Genomic DNA, 19,107 nt, shown 5'->3' with positions numbered 1-19,107 from the left:
TATCATGGTATTTTCTTTCTCTATCATGCTACCCTCCAATTTATAGTCAATTAGTTGTGTGACTTCTGGCAAGTAACTTAAACTTTTATGCGGCTATAGCACTGAGTAGAGAAGGTTAATATAATATATGCTATTTTTGTGCAGTTTATTTTTACAAAGTGAACGATACTTCCAAAATTCTGGCCATTTATTGAGATAATCTACCATTCTCCCTATTCTCCAGGAGAAAACAAAACAAAATTCTCCTGGCACTATCATGGGATGCTCAAGTCTGGACTGGCGTGGCAAGTGGTCTTGCTGACTCATTAGCACTGAACAGTAGCAAGCCTCTCCGAGCAACACAGTGATGGGGGATGTCCATAAAGCGAATGGGAAGTGTCTGAGTTGGTCTGTAGCGTGGACAGTTCCATCAGGCCAGGGCTCCAGGTTCCAGGCTCCACCAAAGCACAGAAGGAACTGTCTTGGTCTTCCCAACTCCCTCCCACAATGTCCAAGTCATCGGGGATCAAATAAACATTCCACTCCTCACGTGCTGTGTGACTTCTGGCAAGTAACTTAACCTTTGTGAGCCTGGTTCCTCTGCCTCATAATGGGAACACCATTATCTCCCTACATAGTTTTTATGAGGAGCAAATTAACAGGTACTCAGAAAAATGGTCATTTCCTTCTTAGCCCTCCCTCCCACCTTCCTTCTAGAAGGTTATTTTCTGGTTCACTCTGATGGTAATGCACCTTGAAAGGAGGCCTTACCCTTTTCCTGAGGTTCTTCCCATCATGCCATGTGCAGGAGGAGCCGCTGGAGTACTCGCTGCAGGTGCTGGAAAGAGACAGCTCACTGCTGCTGCAGCGACTGCGGGGACAGAGGTGACCGGAGAGGACAACCCCCACACCAGGGCCTTTCAAAGCAGGGGCTCCTGACTTGACGCTCAGCTGGCATTCCTGAAAAAAGAAGGAAAGCTCTGAGCTGGGCTTGGCTCAGGGGACAGGAAATACCACTCAACCTCCTAGTGAGGCAGAAGTGAATAGAGCCAATCAATCTCTCAGAGCTACAGTTTTCTTTTTAAAAAGTGAATAATGACAATACTGCCTGCCTCCTAGGGTTTACTGCAGGGACCAGCTGGGGTTCTAGATGGGAGGCACATGGCACATATCTGGACTAGGTAGTGCCTGATTATTGAGAGCCACCATCCCCATTAGGTAGAAGGTCACAATGGAAGTTTCCCATTTTATCTAGTCAGGCTGGTCAAGGAAGCAGACCAGTATCAAAACATGACTCTAATGCTACAAAAGAAAGAAACCAGAGTCATATCTTTGTTTCTTTTTGCCTTTCTCTTTCTTCTTTTTATAGCAGTCCCTTTAGCATCTCTTGCATTGCTGGCTTGGTAGTGATAAACTCTCTTAGCCCTTTTTTGTCTGTGAAGCTCCTGATTCCACCTTCAATTTTGAATGATAGCCTTGCTGGGTATAGTATTCTTGGATTCAAACCCTTGCTTTGTATCACTTTGTATATTTCATTCCATTCCCTTCTGGCCTGGTGTATTTCTGTTGAGAAATCAGTTGATATTCTAATAGGAGAGCCCTTGTAGGTAACCTTCTGTCTCTCTCTGGCAGCCTTTAAGATTCTTACTTTGTCGTTAGTGTTCGCCATTTTAATTATGATGTGTCTTGCTGTCGGTCTTTTGGGGTTCAACCTGTTTGGGACTCTATGTACTTCTTGGACTTGCATAGATTTTTTCTTGGCAATATCAGGGAAGTTTTCTGTCATTTCTTCAAACAGGTTTTCTATTCCTTGCTTCTCTTCCTCTCCTTCTGGTATCCCTATTAAGTGAATGTTGTTTCGTTTTATGTTGTCCCAAAGCTCCCTTAGGCTCTCTTGCTTTTTAAGTCTTCTTTCCAGTTGTTGCTGTGTTTGTGTGTTTTTTCCTACCTTGTCTTCTAATTTGCTGATGCGGTCCTCAGCCTCTTCTAGTCTACTTTTTAAGCCTTCCAATGTATTCTTTATTGCAGCTATGTCATTCTTCATCTCTTCTTGGTTTCTTTTCATGTTGGTGATATTCTCATTCAGTTCCTTATAGTTCTCATTGAGTTGTGTGTATTTTTCATCCATCCGTTTAAACATCCTTATAACCATTACTCTGAATTCTTTTTCTGTTAAGCTACTAGCCTCAATTTCATTTAACTCCCTCTCTGGTGATTCCTCTTTTTCTTTCCTTTGGGAGTTGCTTTTTTGTCTCCCCATGTTTTCCTGTAATGTTTTAATTGTAGATCCAATTGCTTTGCTACCCAGGTTCTTTTGGTGATGGTGCTACTGGTGTAATCTCTCAGTTCTCCTGGGATTAATAATCTAGTGTAGCTCCCTATTTGAGCTATTTGGGTTCTTTTGATGTAGGCCTGCGAGCTTGAGAGGCACAACTGCGGTGTCTAGAAGTCAGCAGCCATGGAGGGGAGTATCCCAATTTTTGCTGTCTTGCACCCTTAATTGAAACCACGCGTGCCCAGTGGGGACTCACAGTGGCACCAAGGAACTGTCTGTCGGGGTGATGTGGCTCAGGGAGCCTGCACTCTGGAAAGGCGTGGCTGTGGTGCCCAGAGTTCTGTAGTTATGGGGTGGGCAGACGCAGGTTTCACTGCTGCACCTGTGGTGGATAGGCGCTTACTCCCAGTGGTGGCTCACAGGAGCACCGGTGGTTAAGTTTGCCAGTGAGGCACACTGAAGCACTCTGAAGGGCTCTGGCAGTGTAGCTGTGTAATTGAGGTGCTTAACTTCTAAAGATTTCTCTTTAGGGCAGATCCTATGGCCTCAGGGAGTATTGAGATTCCATGGTGTTAATCAGTGTGGGATCTGGGTGTGGCTATATTGGTTGCCTGGAGACTGGAGGGAGGGGCTACCTCTCAGGAGAAAATGGCGACAGGGCATAGATATGACTCAGCACCAGACTCGCTTCCACCTCTCCTGGACCATCCGCTGCCTACTCTCCCCAGATTCCACAATCCCACTCCCTCTTCTGCACCTCAACTACAGGTAAGCGACTGTATCCTAAGGATCCTACGAACCAGGTTCAGTGGAGAAAGGCGCAGGCCCCAGCGCAAGGAGGGACCGCGTCTCTGCAAGTTCCTTTCTTGCCGGCACTGTGCGGTCCGGCAGCTCTTCAGGGCTGCCTTAGAGCTCAGATCCCAAATCCAGACTCCAAGGTCTAAAATCCCCTACCTCCCGCAGTCCCGTGGACCCTTTTTTTTTTTTTTTTTTTTTTTTTTTAGTCAGACGCTTTGCCTGTCCTCAGGGATGCGGCTTGGCGCTGTGTAGTTTCTCCTTGACCTGGGCTCAGAGGTCCAGCAGATTCTACTGCCTAGATCTTTGACTTTACCTTTATCAGGGGGGGATCTCTGCCCTTCCCGGCTGCAAACTGTCTCACCAGCTGCGCCTCCTTCGCCAATTCAGGCTGGATTCCACTCGTTTTAGTTGCTCCCTCTATCTGCTCCGGGACAAGGCTCAGGACATGTCCGTCTATTCTGCCGCCATTTTTCTCTCCCCCAGAGTCATATCTTTGGCTGGAGTTTAAGAACATGAGCGCTGGACTCAGAGCCTAGCACCTGATACACACTGCCCCAGATAGGAGAGCTTGAGCAAGTAAAACAGTTGACTTTTACAGACTCCATGGACCTTGTAGAGTGGGGCAGTTCTACCAGGTTACCCCGTGGCCCTTGCGGCTCTGATGCCTCATACTAAGTCAGGAATCCGATGCCAGGGCATTTCTGTGCCACCTTCCAGGAGGCCATGCACAGTGAAACACCAACCTCAGGACTAATGAGGGTTCTGAAAGATAATGGGACTTTCATATCAGTTGGTTGTCCAAACGGTAAAGGCTGTCTTATCAGAAATAGATCTGGTACCCATGCCAAAGATCCAGGTGGTTCAAGTTCTAGTGGGTCTGCACGAGGCACGGGTGACCAAGTTGTAAACATCCCAGCTCTTCTTCACAGCCACTTTATGGGCCCCTCACGTAACAGATGAAGCAACACAAACTGGACAGGCTAAATTAATTGAGTACCCGGCCATGGGATGGACTCTCTCCATTACCGTCTCATTCTGCTCTCCTATCTATGTAAAGCTTTGTCTCAGGAACACTTAGATGGGGAACCATCTGTCTTTGTGTCACTTGCAGAATGGCAAAGCCACTTAAGTATGCAATTTATTGACACTTTATAGGTGCCTTTAGTACCCGAGTACTTATCAGTGTCCTCCAAATGCAATTCTAACTGACGGTGACTAAACACCGGCTCGGGGAGTGAAGAGAATGCTATACTGAGAGTACTTGTGGTGAATCTGAAACCCCTATCTACGTACAGAGGGCCTGTCTAATTTGCTGCCTAATCAATATCCATAATGCTTAATCATGCTAGATTTCCACTGTTAGGCATCTGCCTTGCTATATCAATACTTCATTTTTGCAGCATAACAATCTCTTTAAGTGATCTTAAAATGACAAAAAAAATATTGTATACTCCATTTCCCTCCCCTGGAATTTGACTGTAAACATCAATTAAAGGAAAAACTTGTCTTAAACTCCAGCTTTTAATGAGATCTATTGATACGACCTTGTTTATTGCTGGATGTGATTTAAGGTGAGTTCATATTTGTATCTCGACTGTTGCCTCCAACCAGTGGTCTTACTGCACAGACACACCTGGTGTCTGGCTTCGGGACTGTGGCCATGTGGACACCCTGAAGGGCCCCTTGGAAATATATAGGGCATCACTGCTGTGGCCTGCTTCCTGTGTTCTCATTCTGTTCTTTCATATTTGGTTGCCTGAGTAAGCACATGGTGGTTTACTCAGGACTAGCTTTGCTCTGACAGATGTGTATTGCATGGCCACCCAGACCTAAGCCTCCTAATGGCCCTTTTCCTACTCTGCATGGCTTCATTACAGTTTATATTCCACCTTTCCCCAAGATATTGAAGCTTGTATTTCTCACCTATCCCTTCCCAATACACTTGTCAGCATTATTGTTATTGCAACCTCACTCCATTCCTAGGCCTCTTTTAACAAGGACGCTTTCTTGCCCAGTTGTTGCCCATGTGTGCACCCATGGCTTAGGTGCTGGATTCAGATGACAGGAAGTTAGAACTTGGAAGGTGAGCTGGAGGAGGAAGAAACGGCTGCCTCTCCCTTAACCTTGAACTTGAGATGCCCAGATGTGGAGATTCTCTAGGAGGTGGGAAAGGCCCATCAATGTTATGGAGGCAGGTGGGGTTGGGGTGGTTAAGCAGAGACATATCCTCCAAACCAGGCTTTTACATTTTAGTATGGACACAAATCAACCAGGGTCTTGTTCAACACAGATTCTCATTCATTCTGAGGTGGGACCTGAGCTGTGGTACTTTTAACAAGTTCCCAGGTACCTTGATGCTGCTGGCCCAGGCTCTGTGCCTTGTGTAGAAAGCCCCTCGGAGCAGCTATAGGAAGGGTCTACTTATTCTGTGGATTTCATGGTAGCGTGTTGTGTGATCTCGCAGTCCAACCTGGGCTGAGCTGAGCAGTGGAATGGGCAGCTAGTCCTCCTTACTGGGAAATTCTCCCACCATTCTCCCACCTTAGACAATCGATGTTTGAATTTAATAAGGGACTCGGAATCTCTGACATAACAGCTGTGAAGTGAGCTCTTTTTCCTGCAGTTCCTCTCTTCACAGCACATGATTATCATACAGGATTATCTACTCTATTGAGTCACTGTTCTGTGATTGAGCACTTGAACTCTGAGACCATTTGTTTTGTTTAAATCCTGGCTATTCCACTTGCTAACTCTGATGTTGGGAAAATTACTTAACTCATCCATGCCTCAGTTTCTTTCTTCATAAGTGGAGAGAATGAAAACACAGCCTACATAAGATTATTGTTAATTTTGAACAACTCCTAGCGTATAGCAATGCTTAGTAACTTTTAGGTGTTGCTACTATTATTAAAAAAATGTTTTTAAAATAAATATCTTGGCTCTTTAACTAAATCATAAATTTAGAGCCTCCCTCAGGGGCCCTGGATGATACTTCTTGACAGGCCATCATTGTCTGATGCCTTGCATTCAGGAGCCGTGATGAGCAACAGCCAACAGAAGGTGTGTTTTGTTTCCAGGGATCACTGATGTGAGCTGCCAGAGAGACATGCTAGTAAATACCATCCTCAGTTATCAGTCTCCATCTTTGCCAGGTTATTGTGTGGCTGTGGCATGGTGCCACATTCTTTTGACGAACAGAAGGGGGCTAAAGCAGCAGAGAGCTTATTATTGACACTATTGTTAACAGGTACTATGTTAAGTACATTTCATATATTATCTCACGTAATCCTCACCACAGTTTTCAGAAAAACAAACAAATACCCAACCATCATTAGGCTCATTTTCAGAAACTGAGGGGAAGCTGAGGTGGTGAGGTGTTAATATCTAAGAGCACCCAATCAATATGATGTTGATGTCAGACCCAGGTCCTAGCCACTATGCTATAGTAAGGCCCTAACAACAGCAGACCTCCTGGACATATATACCAAATATCTTACTGAGAAGAGTTATAATTTGTAATAGAAAATGATAATTATTAAAATTCTTCTTTAAAAAATGTATACTGCCTTTCACTGCAACATTAACTTATTTTGACTTACTTGGCAAAATATACCCTGTTTGCACTATTCAAAGTATATTTTAGATTACTATCTTGAATCACTCGTGTGCTTTAACATCCTTACTGTGAAAAATGCAATACAAAATCCATAATTTTACCAAAGAAAAAGGATAGAGAGAATGAAGGCAAGATTTCCTTGGATAAAAACTGCACACTTAAAATATTCCTGACCTTAAGGCCATATTACAGATAGGATGCCATGCCATTAAGATATTCATAAATATTTGAAGTGATGGAATTCCACTAAAATTTCATTTCAGTCTAACTTGAGAATATTTACTTTTGGTAAAGGATATCCTATCTATAGTTATAAAAATTATACAGTAAAATAAAAAGCCAGTTATTCACAATGTTCATCTGTCATTGTTTTAAGCAAAAGATTTTTCCATATATATTTATTTGGCTGTGGTTTTTTTCAAGTTACTTTTTTTTAGGTCAATGATACTTAAAAGCCATGCTGGTTAAAGTTTTGCCAAATAAGCACAAAGCTAACCCTAGCTGAAGAAAAAATTGTACAGCCCATGAATTTTTAAAAGTTCATACATAATATATCATGAAAGGAGGATGACTAATATGGAACATGGGCTTTAATAAAAAGCTCCTTGACCATTTCTCAGAGACTTTGAGATGTAATCAATACCCCAAAAGGTATCCTGGGGACAAAGCCAAGATTTATGATATTTTTGCCGAGAGTGACACTTTCGGCTCACTCTCTCGGCGGGGGGGCGTGAGAGTGAGTTTCAGTGATCACAGGAAAGCATTTTATCTGCCTGACAATGCTTCAGTGAGGCACACTGTGGTTCCCTCACGACATCGAACTTGATGGAGGAGAAACGACCACCTAAACAAGTGTTCTGAAGGCACGGGGAACTCACGTGCGTCTCAACATCACTCCGTGTCTGTGTCAGACTCCGGCTCCTTTCCACCTCTGAGAGCAAATCTCCGGATGAAAGATGTAAGATGCGTGAGTGAAGTTTCTAGGTGAAAACAAGCAGAAACATGGAATCGTGATGATTTATTTCTTTGTTCAAAACCCTACCTTGGACTGGTAAATCTCAAAAGAGTTGACATGTTTCGATTGGATAGTACATATCCCGACTCAAAAGAGTTTATTCTAGTTCATTGGTGTTCTATATACATGTGTGCGCAAATTACAGCTTATCAACAATAATCACACTTTCACAGTCTGTCAGTCTGTGATGGAAAATAAGCTGCAGGAAAAAAATAAGTAGTGGCTGGAAAATAAGTAGTAAGAAAACTGGAACACCCCAATACACTTACTGGCTGGTGTGAAAATTAACTTTTGGTATTCACATGAAAAAACAATCACCATGTTAACCTCATTATATTGAGCAGTGGTTAAAATCAGAGCAAATTATTATAAAAGTGACCTTATTTCTAAACAGCATTGATCTTGTGAAATCTTCCCGTGGACACATTTTAACTCAAAGTCATTAATGTCATCTGTTAGGAACAATTAATGTGAATGGAAAATAATTGCATCAGGGACTTGGGGATTTAGATTTTGGGGCATTAATATTCACACACTATTTGATAATATGCTCAATTCTTTATTTCGGCTTTGCTTGGGAGGCCTGCTAAACCAGGGACATTTCACTATATTAATCTTTTTACTAATTACTGAGGCTTTTCTGTGGACATTAAATTTGATCTGTTTAATTGCAAATACAATATAACTTGTGATTTATGTCTAATGTTTCTGCTAGGCTGCTGACATTTTAAAAATGGTACGTGCAGCCTGGCTTCTCTTGGTTACAACTTTTGTTACTTCAGACAGTAAAAATACCAAATCGAGTGAGTGAATAATGGGGCTAAGCATGTCTCCCAGCCCACCCCCGACCCTGCCGAAAAGCTTTCCTCTTCCTGGTCCTCCCCCGGAAGGCCTCGCTGCACACTGATGTTGATGGGGAAATGACTGAGATTCCCTGTCACTCATTAATGGTATGGTTACTTTGGAGTGCAGGGGCTGCCACACGTGTCACTCTGTCCCAGGAGAGCCACCCTGTTGTCAGCATGGACAGTAAACCCCACTACAATGAGACACATTAGCTCTGTTCCCCAGCTGACCCCCTGGGGCTGAACCTGGGTGAGGGCCCCTGTGCTGGAGCTGTGGGAGGAGGTACTGCTCCCTCTGCAGGAGCGAAGGCATTTTCTCTGCGAGGGATCTGTTCTCAGTGCAGCTTCCTCACCACTTGCTTCAGACCTTCACTCTTGCTTCTTTCAGCCCATGTTAGTGGAGTTTATTTCACCAAAAGGGTGTAAGTCCTAAACTGGTTGCCTGTTATTTTGAAAAATCTAATTTCTCCAACAAAGCTAAGACATCAGTAAGGAACTAGGACCAGGATGTTGTTTCTGCCCAATTTTTATAGTCCTTACCTCAAGCTCCCTTTACAATCTGAGTTTTCTGGGGGCACAGATTATCTAATCCCCAGGACCTGTCACAATGTGTAATATTCAGTAATAACCCCATGGATGCTTATTGTACTCTATGAAGAAAAAAGATGGCTTTATATTTTCCCCACCAACATATAAGTTTCAAAGATTGGGAAAGTGCCCAAAGAATTATAATGTTCTGAAACCTAAAAATACATTTATCAATATGCAAACAGTCCAAGAAGTTATGGGAAATGACATTCAGCCAAAAATAATGAATCTGAGTGGTACATCATGTGATTTGTGGGAAGAGTCCTTACAGATTAGTTATTTGAACTTCTCATTCAGTTCATGAACTTCTCATTCACTTCACTCTTTCTTATCAGATATGATGTCATCCTTCGCTTTCTGCATGAATATGTGTAGCTTCCTCCTAAAAGAAGCTACATTTCAGCGGTTATTATCCAAATGGCCAGTTTCCTCCACAGATATAGGTACGGTCACATTGGAAAGGCGACAGATCCTAGGGCAAGGGGCCAGGCGCCCCGAGTTCCAGCCCTGTCTGAGGCACAGGTATGCCCAGATCTTGGGACTGTAACTGCACATCTCCATCTCAGATTCCTCACCTGTAATGGAGGGATGGAGGTGGCTACCTGACCTGCCACATAGGTAGGCAGAGGTATTGCCATGGGCAGAAAGGATAATAAATAAGATAGTATGCTGAAATCCACACAGCCTTGCATCAATTAATTGCTATAACTCAGAGTTGGTGGTAGTTAATTTCTTAAAGGCTTAAGCTACAAATGAATCATTTGTTGTTATAGTTTCCTGATATGTAAGGCAAATAAAAACGGTCTTGGAAAATAAATCTACCTCTCTGTTAAGGCTGTGGGCAAGAAAATGGTAGGTAAACATTATTCTTTCACACAATGTCCCTTAAGTAGCCACAAAACTAATAAGCCCATAAATGTTACACTTCTTATAATAAGAATTGTAATGAAAGGCTACACTTCCACGTGTATATGTATATGTAATATTATAATAAGCATATTATCCTGGACAGAGGAAGAGAGCCAGAGAGAGTCCAAGGGCAGAGAGCAAGCATATCACTTTCAAACTGGCACTGTGATGTCATCAGACTTAATTTGGATCTAAGGGAAAAGTAGATAGAAAGTAAATATGGGAAATACAATCAAAGCAATATCTTCTGTCTCCTTGGGCAAGGGAAACAAAAGCAAAAATAAACAAATGGAACTATATTAAAATGAAAATCTTGTGCACAGCAAAGGAAACCATCAATAATACAAAAAGACAGTTCACTGTATGGGAGAAGATATTTGCAAATGATGTATCTGATAAGGGATATCCAAAATATGTCAGGAACTCACACAACTGAGCATAAAAACAACAACAACAAATAATCTGATTAAAATTTGGGCAAAGGACCTGAACAGACATTTCTCCAAAGAAGACATATGGATGGCCAACAGACATGAAAAGATGCTCAACATCACTAATCATCAGAGAAATGCAATTCAAAATCGCAATGAGGTATCACCTCCCACCTGTCAGAATGGCTATCATCAAAAAGTCAACAAACAACAAGTGTTGGAGAGGATTTAGAGAAAAGGGAATCCTTGTGCACTATTAGTGGAAGTGAAAATTGGTGCAGCCACTGTGGAAAACAGTGTGGAGGTTCCTCAAATAATTAAAAATGATCTGCCTTAGGACACAGCAATTCCATTTCTGAGTATTTGTTAAAAAAAATAACACACCCCTATGTTTATTGCAGCATTATTTACAAAAACAAGATATGAAAGTAACCTAGGTGTCCATTTAAAAATTGATAAAGATCTGATACATATACAATGAAATATTAATCATAAAAAATGAAATCTTGCCATTTGTGACAACGTGGATGAACCTGGAGGGTATTATGCTAAGTGAAGTAAGTCAGACAAAGAAAAATGCTGTATAATTTCACTTAAATGTGGAATAAAAAAACCCCCAACAAAACAAAATATAAAACAAAACAGAAACAGACTCATAGAACAAACTAATGCTTGCCAGAGGGGAGGGTTGGGAGGGGATGAGTGAAAAAGGTGAAGAGAAATATGAGGTACAAATTTCTAGTTATAAAATAAGTAAGCCACAGGGATGTAGTGTACAGCACAGCGAATACCATCAATAATATTGTAATAACTTTGTATGGTGACAGATGGTTACTAGACTTATTGTGGCGACTGCATCATAAGGAATATAAATGTTGAATCACTATATTATACACCTGAAACTGTATAATATTGTATGCCAAATATACTTGAATAAAAAATTTTAAGTTCTTTTTAGGAAGTATAACTGACAGGAGAATACCATGACTTCTTTTTAAAAAGCCCACCTGCTTAAAGAACAAATTCTGTATCACACACCTATCTATAGTTCATGTTTACTGTTAGTGTCATTGGGATAAAACTTCTCACCTGCATGCAATACTCCAAACTTGAAATCTTTAACCTGTGCATCTGGGTAAATCCTGGATTTAGATATGATTTTTTAAATGCTTTAGACATGGAGGTAGCAAGATTATTCAGTATAGGTCTGAAATTGACCTCACAGCATCTCTTACATTATCTCAGTAACTGAGATTACACTTGATCTTAGAAATAGACACATTTCCAAACCAGAGGTCAGTGCCATCTTTTAACTCAAATGCTTTCTTTGATGATGAAAGTCTTTGCCTCCTTTCTTGCCAGACAGGTTTCATTGTTTCCAGAATGATCCCTTCTCACTTCTGCGCAGATGCTTTTGTCTTTCTTTCCATGCCACTCTCCCTGCTCCTGCCAACTGGTCTAAAACCTGCCCCTTTTCAGGACTGCACTGACACCCCACTTGTAAGGTGGTCTGTCATTCCCAGCGACAATGCATTCCTCACACAGCTGGATTACAGCACTCCCCCATTTGGCCCTTTATCTGAAGTGCACAACTGCAGAATTGCTCCCACAGGTAGGGCCTATTTTCCCAACAGAGTGATCAGCTCTATGAAGATGCTGGCCACGCCCTATATTTCTGCACTGTCCCTGGGGCAGGGACTGGCTCGTTGTCATGGAACCTATTCCCTCTTGTGGGCACTCGGCTTCACTGCATCTCCCAGCCTCCTTTGCAGTTAGGCATGGCCATGTGACCTGATGATTCGCCAATGGAGTGTGAGCAAAAGTGATGTTTGTCCTGGCTCATGAGCATCTCCAACATGCGGTGCTGCAGGCTTTTTGCTTCCCACCAGCTTGATGCAGCCAATTCAGCACAGCCATCTCCGGAGGCGGAGGCTGGCGTTAGAGATAGAGCCACCAGGTGGGAGGAGCTTAGGATCCTGAATTGTGAACTGGAGGAGAGCCACCTAGGGACCAGAGATACCTCTTTTGATCTTTCCATGAGTTAGAAGTAACTTACACTGGGTTTGAGCTATTATTCATTTGGGGGTTTGCTGGTTAAAGTGGCTAGTCTGAACCTAACTGATACAGCCCTCCTCCGAGATTAGCATTCTGCAGCATACAGTTTAGAGACTCAATCAATACACACATACAGGTTTCCCCTGCTCTCCAAAGGTAGAATCCTATGCAAGTTTCCTCAGACAAAATGGCTCAAAGTGAAGAAGCAATGACCATTACTTTGCATGGAAGCATTTAATAGCATTCCCTGAAACGAAAGTCAACGCACATACAATGTCTCTATTTCCTTCATCACTATCAAAATGCTTGCTTATGTCCAGGATTGCTCTAAGTGCGACACCCTTATGAGCCCTTAGGCTTTTCTGATGCCATAGGACACATCTTGCTGATGCATGCACAGAATAAACAGATAAAGCCCAGAGACTCACAGACCCACAGAGCTCTGGTGCTTAGTGCTAAAACACGGACTGTGGGTCCCAGGAAGGAGCTCGGCAGGGCCCCTCTCCCTATGGGTGCACGCTGCCACTACCACAGCTGGTGGGAAACAAAGGCTGCACGCTACTCTCACTTTTCACCTTTTTCTGTAAATGCAAGAATCCTCTGCAGATTTTTTGGTTAGCAAAAACAGGTGCCAACGCAGGGCTGGCTAAAGTGCAGTGGTGAAAAGCAAACTTTTGAAAAGCAGGAATACCTGTATTTACATGCACACATACACATCACATATACATTCACACACACATTCCCACATGTATGTATAGTGCTTGTATCAGCAGAGTAAGGTGACGCTGCACACCAGGACTTTCAGCTTCACCAGGAGAAGGCCCGTGTTCTGCCACTACCACGGGGAAGGAGGGGGGATTTGTGTAATGAGCTAAGATGCACTGCGATCCACAGTCACAGCACACCTCGTGATGGTGTAAAATACCAAACTCAGCTCTGCAGACCTGGCAATGCCAGGGCAGCCATGCCAGAACCACATCTGGGGCAGGAATAGTGGGTGCTGCCCCACTTCAGCCAGCCAGCGCTCCGTTCTCTGCGAAGCTGAGTGTAATTCAAGGCAGAGAAACATGCCCCTTGTCAGGCTGCCCAGGACTGGCTGCCTTTCTCTGGCAGCAGGAGGTGAGGTGGCCCCTTCGGTGGTGGGCACTGAGGCTGCAGCTTTCTGGTGAATGATGACAGCGGAGCTGGAGATGCAGGGTGCTCCGGCTGCTAAGAGCGGGGCTGGAGGGCCGCCTCCACCTCAGGTTCTCCCCCTCATGGAGCTGGCTCTCTGGATGCTCAGCGAAGGCCTGTTGCAGGGAATAGAATTCTGCCTCCAGGGCTCTGCTTGGTCCAGAGATGACGTCTTAGGGTATGCTCCGGCTGTTGCACCAGGTGAGGGTAGTGGCACCAGGTGAGGGTAAAAGCAGATCTTTCTCTGAGAAATGTGGGCAGCGTGGAAAACTAGGCTGGAATAATCAAGTAAAGTAGGTGATGAGCAGCTCTTTTACTTCCTAAGATTTGAGAAGAAAGGTGTGAATTTTTTCATGTCAGGATGTCTGAAGTCATTAACTCAGTTTAAGATGTAAAAAGGGAAACACAAAAGGATCACTTTCCCGTTGCTTCCTCCTCTTCACTCAGATTTGGTGAGAGAATTCATCTAATACCATATTTATGCATATAATTATTCCCCCTCTGACTATTAAAGCCAAGTATCTGTACAGAAGAGAAGCCGTGAGAGGGGATGTGGCATATGTCTGATGAGCGTCACTCAGACGCAGCAGCAGGAAGTGGACGTGAATTAGCATGTTCATCTGATCTGCTGCAGTCCCCGTGGTGGCATCCTTTGTGGACACGACAGAATTGATGCCCTGAATCCTACTCTGCCCTGTTTTATGTTCCCTGTTGTGTTTCCCCTTTGCGGAAAAGATCGCTCAGTCAAAGCGGATGGCGGCTGTGCCCACAATTCCTGAGGTCCGGTTCATTTATAAAGTGAGAAGGTGTGTTCCTGTCACAGGATCAGGTGGAATCTTCTCTACCAAACACATTTCTTTGAATTCTATGCACAGCACTGCCCTCCCATTGATTAGACAGTATTTTTCTACTTTTTAAAAGTTCATGGTAGGATATTTAGAGGAGAAGTCGAGGAATTTTCTGGAATCTGCCCACTCACCACTGGTATCTTTATGCAGCACCCTCCCTTGGAGATGAAATCTTGGCAGCTGTGGGGTCACTCCGCACTCTCCACCCGCTCCTGCGCACCCCTCCCCCCTCCTGCACACCCCTCACAGGTTCCTGCACACTCTTCATCCGCTCCTGTCTGCTCCCCTTTAGGTGCTGCTGCACCTACTATTGGGGCTGGTTGCTCATTGGGACTTGGCCTTGTTTAGGGGTCACCTCCCTCATAAATATGGTGGTCTGGATACTAGATGGACTTTTGGATGAAGAATTTATTGCTTCTATAGCCTTAGCTTTGTTCTCAAACCCCCCTGCAGAGTTTGGAGACTGATCTCATCTCAGAGCTTCCAGAAAGCGTCCTAGAGCCCCACTCTGCTCCCCCAACTCAGCCCCAGGCGGACCCTGGGCCGTGTGTTCCGGCCCTTTAATCGCATCACAGGGAAGCAGGTCTCCAGTGGGCTATTATGAAATCCTCTGAGCACCGTTTGATATCACTAACTTCATAAGGTTTCCTGTCATTTCCACTTTCTGGGTATCCTCTGTTACAGGTAGAAAACATTCGCGTGGGTTTAATACATGTTTATGAGGATTGTTCTAGATATGGCTCTGAATTAGACATAACCAGGCAAACAGGCCTTGCTTCTTCTGTTGGGCAATAAGGCCATTTTCAGAGGCAGGCATGAGGCATGCAGAAGGTGCTGAAAGAAAGTTCACAGACATCTCCCAAAATAGCACAGTCTGATTAAGATAAGTTTTCTTTGGAAGCTTTACTCACCCAATGATCATCCCAAAACTCCAAGTTTTACCTTATCCACACACTAGCCTTATATTTTTTCTTATGTTTTTGCCATACTCAGAAATGTGATTTTTTTTTTCATCAGCCTTTTCAAAACCCATCAAGGGATAGTGTGGCAGACCCTTGGTTCACATTTCACACATTTCATTCTGTTCCATTAAGAATTTATTATAAAACTAAATATTATATAACTGTGTATTACATCACTGAGTATTATATAGTCATTTCTTAAATTTACAAGAATTCAAGCCTAGGAAAAAATCTTTTTAGATAAAAGCTGATGTTTAATTAATTATTTCCATTTTGGGATAAAACACAATGCCTGCATTCAGTCATCCTGCTGATGCAACGCAGAGTGGGCCTTCCGAATGCCAAATCTAGGCCCTTTCACAAATGCCCACCAAGATTCCATCGCACTTCACAGAGTCTGGCATTTTTACAGCTAATTTCTCTTTCTCTTTTGCCACCCACAGAAGTCCGTGCTGCCATGATGACTCCCCCTGACCACTCTCAGACATGCCTTGCATAGCAATCTCAGGGTGCCTCGCATAGCAATCTTGGGGTGCCTCGCATAGCAATCTCCAGGCGCTCCGAGTGTGTTCCATCTCACTCTGGTTGGTGTTTCTGCAAATGACATGGTTCTACATCCCCTTTTCTACTTCTCTGATCCAAGGTTACAAAATGCTTTTGAAACAATTATTCCACAGCTATATTCAAAGCCTTCTCCAAGGGTCTCTGCTGCCATGACAACCTGATTATCCATCCGGTGGCTGCCTGAGGGAGCAGCATTTGGTTTGGTGACTGGGAAGTTTATTCAGGGCCTCTCCAGCTTAGACTGATGACTGGACTATTGCAAATCTGCCGTCTTCCAAAACTCCATTAACTCTGCCCTGCGAACCCACAGGGTAAGGACCAGCGGGAAGACAGATGAGGATGCAGACAGCAGACCTTGCCCTCGGGAGCCTCCAGTCTAATTAGTGCAACAAGAAACACTTATGAAGCATCTACTATGTACAGAGTCCTGACTGTGAACTATGAACAGACTCGAGGAAGCTAATTAGTGGAGCCGATGATATCAATGAGGAGCCTTAACAGAGATGAGAAAAAAACAACACATAGGAATTCTTAAAGCAGAATATGCAAAAGAGATCTTGGTATAGAGTAGAGGTGATATGAGGGCAGAGTGAGGGTAGGGTTGGGGGTCAATGTAGTAACACAGTTAAATATGAATAAGGTAATATTCTGTGCAGGCAACAGAGGCATAGCTCTCATACTCAAGCTCCCAAATATCTTGGTCTTCTGCGCGCGCGCGCGCACACCCACCACCCATACATCAAAAATCATCAGAAACGCTCCACACACAGCAGCAAGTGGCAGCGTCGGGGAAACAGGAGGCAGGGTTGGGGCTCCAGGACAGGGCACTGGGAACTGGCGGGTGGAGTGATTCATGCCCACTTGCCTCCGAACCCTAAGACTCTGAAGCCTCCATTTGGCTTCCTTTGTCTCTGATCTGAGAGAGGAAGTGATTCAGAGCAGCCTGAGCCTCTTCTGGGATCTAAGAGAGAGAGAGAAGTACCTTGAAATCTCCATTTTTATGACTAATTTCTTTAACAGCTACTTTAATAAATGCTTCCTAATTGCTGGTTGTTTTGTAAAATTATCTACACTGCATTTTACATTTTAATCAAGCTTTATTTTTTTTTTTTTTAAAGTCTCCTGGATTTCTGAAGCTTTTTGCTTTTTACACTCAGGGGAATAATTTTTCCTCTGACTTCATGAAACTACGGGGAATAGGGGAAGAATCAACTTGACCTTCTCTTTTCACCAGACTATTGGAGATTGCACCGATGGTCACTGGAGCCCAAGGTACCACTTATTAGGAAGAAACGAAATACCTCTGCCCTGCGGAGAAGAAGGAACCCTGTGCAGTCCCTTCTCTGACCTTATCTCATGAATCCTTAACCCAGGCGGAAGAAGCGATTATCTTAAATTTTAGGGACAAAGAACTCAAGAACTCAAGATAACCAAAGCTAAGGAAGCTATCCAATGTCACAAGGTTATATTCCAATAAAAGGCAGAGCCAGTATTCTCCACTTGCCTTCTAAGTCCAAACTCTCTCTGCGGCTTTCTGCTTGCTTTTTCCCTGAGGGAGGGAGTCAGTACCCTCCTGGTCTCCTTTGCAAGCTGAGCTGCTTCTTTGTGCCTAAGTGCCAATACCCACAGTGGGCTCTTCCCATCAAGTCAGCTCTGTTGCTTTGGGGATTCTCCTGTTCAGATCCTTTTTCAGAGGCAGGTCACAGATAAACGAAAATAATGACAGCAACAGTAACAAAAACCGCTGTGAACATTTATCAGCTCTTTTTAGCACCAAGTATGTGTTTCACAAATAGGACCCTTTAAAATCCTGTCACAACCCCCAGGAAGTGCTACAATAATGTGCATTTTACAGGTGAAAAAACTGAGTTACAGAGTGAAAAATCTTGCCTAAGTTCACATAAATAGTATTTAAATCCCTCGCAGTCTGATCACAGATGTCATACTCTCAATTCTACAATTAAATCTGGGTAATGATAGCTTGTTATAAACAATTTACTAAAATAACAAATTAATTAGACAAGATGAATGACCTAGGATTTTTAAAAAACAGAAATATCTCTAAGAACAATGTAATATATTTTCTTACTATACTCAAACTTCACTCATTCACTTATTCAAAATCATATTTTCATCATTATTATTATTTGCATTTGAAATATTATTGGGATTAGTGATGTTATTATTTCTTTTTACATCTCTACATTCTTTCCAGGGAAAGACAATGTTGCATATAAATTTGGATCTAACTGAAAAATAAAACCGAGGAGTAAAACAGCAAACATATATTGACTGCTCACTACATGCTGGTAATGGGTGAAGTGCTTACATTATTTTTCTCTTAATCTTTACAATCACTTAATGAAACAGAAACTATTATGACCTCAATTTTCAGAATGAGGAAACTGAAAAACGTGAGGAGTTAAGGAACTGTTCATGTCACGTATTTGAACCTGGACATGGACTTCAGGATTGCCCCTTGTGACATTTTCTGCCACTAAGTTGTCCTATGTAGTGTCTGGTCATGAAAAAACGCTGTGCTTGGCACCAGGCATTGCAGAAGGCCAAGCCACCAGGCACCCTCACTCTGCTTGCCATGGGGACCTCAGCTGGGGCTCTAGGAGGGCTTTTCCTGCAAAGCAATAGCTGAGATTTTAAAAACAAGAAATGACTACTTAGGTGAAGGAGACAAGAAAGAAAAAAATGGAAGGGGTGGTCTTTAAGGCAGAAACTATGCAAACGTGTGGAGGTGAGAGAAATTGTGACATCTCCCTGCAGATAGTTCAGCAAGGCCACAGAGGTGAAGGCAAGGAGAGAAATGGCGTCACACCACAGTAAGTACAGAGCTGGGATCTAAATCCAGCACTCTCTTCAAAATACATGTATTTTCCCTTAGTCCTTTGTCCACCCACATTTTTTTCCTAATGCTGACCTTGGCCGTGGGCCTCCAATACCCTTATCTATGTCAACAAAGGAAAGGTCTGGAAGGAGAGACTGGAAGGATCCCTGGGAGGAAGTGTAGATGCTTGAACACACATCCAGCTGCTCT

The 19,107-nt window shown here is 43.3% G+C and overlaps 1 protein-coding gene across 2 annotated transcripts in view; it reads right to left on the bottom strand.

Moving 5' to 3' along the window:
- The window catches only part of NCKAP5 (NCK associated protein 5), a gene marked incomplete at its 3' end in the record, with an annotated part of 888,017 nt that overhangs the window by 127,211 nt on the left and 741,699 nt on the right, over positions 1–19,107 (bottom strand). For both annotated transcript variants that reach the window (XM_080669006.1, XM_080669007.1), the window contains exons 10-11: positions 7,547–7,648; positions 751–939 (exon numbers count right to left, since the gene is read on the bottom strand). In XM_080669006.1, the coding sequence (XP_080525132.1) occupies positions 751–939; positions 7,547–7,648 (291 nt within the window). The remainder of the gene's footprint in view (positions 1–750; positions 940–7,546; positions 7,649–19,107) is intronic.

The sequence above is a fragment of the Plecotus auritus genome (assembly GCF_963455305.1).
Source record: "Plecotus auritus genome assembly, chromosome: 5".
Classification (NCBI taxonomy): domain Eukaryota; kingdom Metazoa; phylum Chordata; class Mammalia; order Chiroptera; family Vespertilionidae; genus Plecotus; species Plecotus auritus.
The sequence above is the reverse complement of the archived record's forward strand: the minus strand, read 5'-3'. Positions and strand labels throughout refer to the sequence as shown.